The sequence below is a fragment of the Perkinsus marinus genome (assembly GCF_000006405.1).
Source record: "Perkinsus marinus ATCC 50983 genomic scaffold scf_1104296955874, whole genome shotgun sequence".
NCBI lineage: Eukaryota > Perkinsozoa > Perkinsida > Perkinsidae > Perkinsus > Perkinsus marinus.
This window is the reverse complement of record NW_003207677.1, coordinates 552,614-558,029: the sequence shown is the minus strand read 5'-3', so window position 1 is coordinate 558,029 and position 5,416 is coordinate 552,614. Positions and strand designations below refer to the sequence as shown.

The 5,416-nt window shown below is 47.3% G+C and overlaps 2 protein-coding genes and 1 non-coding gene across 3 annotated transcripts; 1 reads left to right on the top strand and 2 right to left on the bottom strand.

The window, feature by feature from the left end:
• Nucleotides 1-445: 445 nt before the first annotated feature.
• Nucleotides 446-2,360, bottom strand: Pmar_PMAR020556 (hypothetical protein; the record flags this gene model as incomplete). The annotated part of the gene is made up of 9 exons (XM_002775530.1): nt 2,282-2,360; nt 2,018-2,126; nt 1,814-1,876; nt 1,263-1,360; nt 1,130-1,219; nt 939-1,041; nt 745-881; nt 559-701; nt 446-477 (listed from the first exon to the last, which is right to left on the bottom strand). The coding sequence occupies exons 1-9, from the start codon at nt 2,302-2,304 to the stop codon at nt 446-448; spliced, it is 798 nt and encodes a 265-aa protein (XP_002775576.1). The 5' UTR covers nt 2,305-2,360.
• On the top strand, nt 1,591-1,662 carry Pmar_PMAR020557. Its single transcript has one exon. It is a non-coding gene; the product is annotated as a tRNA-His (tRNA).
• A 54-nt stretch (nt 2,361-2,414) lies between the features above and the next one.
• On the bottom strand, nt 2,415-4,993 carry Pmar_PMAR020555 (glucose-6-phosphate isomerase, putative). The gene is made up of 11 exons (XM_002775529.1): nt 4,882-4,993; nt 4,682-4,834; nt 4,518-4,627; nt 4,319-4,436; nt 3,812-4,240; nt 3,531-3,764; nt 3,245-3,477; nt 3,017-3,199; nt 2,865-2,968; nt 2,697-2,816; nt 2,415-2,652 (listed from the first exon to the last, which is right to left on the bottom strand). The coding sequence occupies exons 1-10, from the start codon at nt 4,970-4,972 to the stop codon at nt 2,807-2,809; spliced, it is 1,665 nt and encodes a 554-aa protein (XP_002775575.1). The 5' UTR covers nt 4,973-4,993; the 3' UTR covers nt 2,415-2,652; nt 2,697-2,806.
• Between the last annotated feature and the right edge of the window lie 423 nt (nt 4,994-5,416).

Here is a 5,416-nt window from a genome sequence, read left to right as displayed (position 1 = left end):
ATAAGTGAGGAAAGTATTGAGCTCAGCTGAGGAAAGCGAACATTTTTTGCAGCACTGGTATATTCCCACACAGATCTTACACACGTACGACGAACTACCAGCGAGGCCGAACAGGGTAATACTATGAACGAAAAATTGGATGATATCACGAGAAATTGGGCAAAAAATTGGGAAAATTATATTTTTTTTCTCGAATTTTCTCGCTGATTTTCATTATAACATATAGAGGAATGTATGAACGAATTTTAAAGCCAAAACTAATCGAAATTCTCGCGCTGGACAATTTAGCACTATCTAGATTGCGCGTACTGTACTAGCCTTTGAAACCCTCTGCACTCTAGTAGCATAGAAAAGAATGCGAGTGCCTTTTGTGAGGAAATGTAAAATACAAGTGTCTGTCCTAATTTTCACATTCTTGTGATACTTGTCTTCTTTCTTTACTAGCTTAGTGTTGCTCTATGATTACTGTATCGATCACTATAAATAAAAATAATTAAGTGATCTAATCCTAACACTACATTTATCAAACATGCAAATTACACGAAGATATGTTCTTACCGAGAACGATCTTGGAAATCAAAATTCCCAACGCCCACACATCCATAGACTTGGAGACTCTGATGACTTGTCGCTCATCATCAGCATCATTTACACCAGACAAATATGCGGCCATCGGCCTGCCAAGTTCGGGAGAGGCGTACCTTACACTTAGATGACGATTCATGAAGAAGCCTTTGGACCCACACTGGAGTGAATGTTATCGATCCACCATTGGCTGGCGATACTACTGAGCCCTCCAGCATGAGACCACCTAGGTCTATCAGTTTCCACTGCCCGTCACGCATTCGCATTATATTGTCAGCCTTGAGATCGAGATGCACCTAGTAGAGACAACTGAGTGAGCAGAAAGAGTCATAAGCATCATCGCTCGTGAGCACCATATCAATAGAGTGAAGGGCTTCTACAATGTCGATGAGTCTGACTACGATCTCTCCCAACTCGTCAGTGTCGAAGTGGTAGTTACCAGGCGACTCGGCTCGCCTGATATGGACGACCCAATTCAGGATGCACTCCCTTTCTTCACTACTACTACTACTACTACTACTACTACTACTACTACTACTACTACTTGGTGCGGACGTAAGTGTCGAGAGTCTCAATGCCCATCTCCATGACTATCATCAGGTTGCCGTGACTGTCAGGCCCCGGCGTTCCAGCTCTGAAAAGTCAAGTATCGCTGTTGGTAAGGCAACCATGACTACTCTGTTGTTGTACAAGAGAGCAGTCGGATAAACATGCCGCCTTCTCGAGTATCATCAATCCATTCAGGAATAGAAATATGACTTTCTTGGGGACCTCTCTGAGGAAGAATAGTAATAGCAGTTTGGCATCATCTCAATATGATGTTCATTCCCAAAATCATCAAACTATGCTTAAGAGCCTCTACCATAATGAAACTGAATGTAGGCAAGGAGTCGATACGAGTATATCCGATGCCGATATTGTCGAGGAAATCAATAGTCTCAACATGAACCCTCAACTTCAATCCAATTGGTGAAGTATATCCCGACGAACTAAAGAAATTTCAGAGTCGCTATCGTCTAGTGGTTAGGACGTCACGTTGTGGCCGTGACAACCTCGGTTCAAATCCGGGTAGTGACTTTCTACACCTCCAACTTTCAACCTTTGCTAACAACGAGCCATTCGGCCTTCAACCACTCGTAGTGCGGCGTTCTTTACTAGAACCATTCACGGCTGCGTACAAAGCAACCTTAGAGTTCCTCGACTGAGTTCATTTCCCCCCTAATATTACCTTGAGCATATCAAGCACCCGGACTTCACGAGTAAAATAATCCAGAGCCTTCTCACATGTTGCCTACATAACACATTATTCATGCTATGAACCCTCGAAGACCAATATACGAATTGAAGACAATTGATTCATCCACGATACTACTGATCACCATATCCGCATCGTTCTACTTGCACGTGTACTGCTGGTTCTAACGCCGATTACCATGTAGGTTTTAATTGCCACCGCTTCGCCCGTAAGAACGTCTAGTCCTCGGCGGACCTCACTGAAAGCACCCCTACCTATCGCTGCATCACTCAGATCAACACAGAACCTGACAATAACCCTGCATGACGACGACGTCGTCGCTTGACCACTCTCCAAATACACCACGACACCATCGCGTTCGCCCCCCAACGTAACGACAGTCCAGCCTCCAGATTCAGGAGTATTCTCCATAACGAAAATCATGGATGCTACGCGACTCACCGATCATTGACGAAAACCCGCATATCCCCTCGTCGGCACTCAGGCCAATGGACGAATCAATCACTTCCACAATGGCTGAACTGAATCAATGATGAACTTTCCTCGCACTGTAACAACAACAGCCACGAGCAATTCTGAAACGCTCCATCAAGTCATACTGAGCAAGCCCAACAACAAACATACCGGGGCACTGCAGAGAAATCCTGTATCCGAGTTATTATCAATTGAATAACATCTTCAATTCAACGAAGACGGCAACCACCATAATATATTGTTGACGGCAGATGACCATACGCTTCCGAGCTGGAAATTCTGTAGCCACAGTCTACCCTCAACTTCATGTCTTAAAATTCACCATAACACAAGACGACCTAAGCAGACCTCTGTTCAATAGTTATCGTAATGCTGGGGGCACCTATTGGTAAGGAGAGAGCTTCGGGAGGACGGTGAAACAATCGCGTGATACACGGCGATCTAGATTGATGATAACGTACAGAACAAGCAAGGCAATTCTGATCTTCTCCCTTACTTCATCCTGAAATGGATAATAACCTAGCCAAGAACCTCCACTATAACGACCTACTGATGATACTGTTTGAGGAGCCTCTGGGTCGAGCCACAGAACTCGGAAACCCCAGCAGAAGGGTTGGCGAAGTGCCCTCTAACAGATTTGGCCAAGACCTTACCCTGATATCAATCACAATGAATATGTACCAATTCAATAGGGCATCTCACCAATTCAACCCCCCACTGATCAAAGCAGTTGGTGCCCCAGATGGCGGCCTGGACCATAGTACGATGCTCATATGCAGCAAGGAGAGCTCCCACCGAGGTAGCATTGCAGGTACCGGGGAAAAGGAGCTGTAACGAGGGCCTGTTTCCCGGGAAGAACTTATGGTCCATCAATTCGGCGGGGACCTAAGGTAGTCAATGCCACGCATATAATTTCCTTGTACAACCTACGCCTTCCTTTTCAAGTTGATCGAAGCCCTTACCGAAAGCCAGAGCATCAGGCTGGGCGAAGAAGTTGGACATGAGTTCATCATGGTTGCTGACGGGCTCCCCGGCAAGTTTAATCGGATTCTGCGACTTAGCGAATGCGATGAACTCACTGGGCACAATAGTAGTGCCCTGATGAAGCTCTTGGTAGAAGGAGTGTTGACCGTTAGTGCCGGGCTCACCAAAGTGAACCATGCCTATCAAAACGAAGACGACAATGAGGAGAAATGCGGTCATGGTTTCACATTACCAGTGTTGTAGTCTACAGTGTGGCCAGTGAGAGTAACTCTCTTGCCGTTACTTTCCATATCAAGTTGCTGAATATGAGCGACGAACCTCACCAAAGCCTGGCAGTAGGGGAGAATGGCAGTTGAGGTCGCGCCGAGGAAAGTGCTGTTCCAGACAGCGATGAGGCCCATAAGGGCCGGGATGTTCTGAGTGAGGTCCTTAGTATTGCGGAAATGCTCATCCATCAGATGGGCACCTGAAAAATGTGACATAAAAATAACTGAAAATTCAAGTCAACATTACCCTCGAGGAATTGGTTCACTTGGTCAAAGCCGTACTGGAGGGCAAGTGGAAGACAGCCAACAGCAGAGCTGACAGAGTAGCGACCTCCGACCCAGTCCCAGAAGGCAAAGACATTCTCGTCATCAATGCCGAACTCCTTGGTCAACTTCAGAGCAGTAGAGCATGCACACACGTGCTTGCTGACGACCTCAGGAGACTTGCCGAGATTATCGAAGAGCCACTGGCGAACGGTCTTAGCGTTGAGCATTGTCTCGGCAGTAGTGAAGGTCTTGGAGATGACGACAAGGAGAGTCTCCTCAGCATTGAGGCCCTCAAGGGCCCTCTCCACATCAATGGGGTCGACATTGGCAAGGAACTTGGTAGTCCTGCCCTCAGCGGCCTTCTTAGCAGCAGGGTCAGTACGGAGGGCCTCGAAGACGAACTCGGGACCTGAGAGGGAGACTATCTCATACGGAGCAAACCTATAGTGGAAGACTCAGATTAGAATCATCTCGCAGATGAAATTACCGAGATAGGACCCGCCAATGCCGACGCAAACGACGTTCTTGAGGGCCTTGCCGGTCACCCCGCGATAAGCGCCGGAACGGATCTTATCGGAGTAGCTTTTGATCTGGTCCAAAACTCTCTGAAAATGGGAAGAAAATTGACGAGACCAGGGATAGAACCATAGACCACAGGATTCGCAACCATGAACCCTCCCTATTACCCAAACATCCTCGATGACATTTTTGCCATCGACGATGACTTTACCACCACGAGGAGCTCTCAAGGCAGTATGAAGGACAGCTCTCTTCTCAGTAGTGTTAATCTTAACACCTACACCAACACCCCTTCAGAGTAACAACAAAAGTGTACCCCGCACTGCCTTACCGTTGAACATATCTTCGATCTTCTCATCGAGATGGGCCTCCTTGGCCAAGTCAAATAGAGCCTTAAGTGAGGCCTCATTAAGGCGTTCTCTGGAATAATCCAGAGTCACTCCCTTCAACTCGGGAGGGGTCACGAACATAGACTTGTTGCGCTCTGAAGTTTGCGATAAGTCTCATCCCCTGGCACTCGCCCGGGACTACCTTCGTCATTCAAGAGCTCCTTTAAATGGACGTTTTTGATCTTATCGGCAGCAGAGGCCGCATTGGCGAACGCCTGGGTGCTGGAAATCATCCTAGTCTATGGAAATGAACTGAATCGATGGTACCCTTCCGGACCTATTTCGTATCCAGTGCTGCTGAACCTAAGATACTCGGCGACGCTCAGTGAGTCTGACTACTAAGCTCAACCAGAAACAATTTGAATCTTCACACGCCACGAATTGCCTGCCACCGTATCAACCCCGCAGGCAAGTGCCCACACAAAACCTTCGCTGTGCGTAAGAAAGATATTCAATCAGCCGGCTGCAGCACTTTTTCTAGGGCCTTTCCCGACCCTGAACCCGCCACTAAGTCGTACAGTACGAAACCCTTGCGATGCCGAACCTAAACGCTGAACTTCCTCATCATCAACGACAGGGGTTATCGCGCGCGCCCAGATGATCGATATATTACGCAATGTCCGCTGTCGATGTAATACATCAATACACCCCTCCACATATTCTTAGCATATCCGGTT

Bases quoted from the DNA above. Each gene is read 5' to 3' on its own strand.
- Pmar_PMAR020555 (XM_002775529.1), bottom strand. From the start codon at position 4,972: ATGATTTCCAGCACCCAGGCGTTCGCCAATGCGGCCTCTGCTGCCGAT. The intron at 4,437-4,517 runs GTAATAGGGAGG...TCCCATTTTCAG, and splicing joins ATGTCATCGAGGATGTTTGG to AGAGTTTTGGACCAGATCAA. The intron at 3,200-3,244 runs GTAGGTTGTACA...TGACTACCTTAG, and splicing joins ATCAACTTGAAAAGGAAGGC to GTCCCCGCCGAATTGATGGA.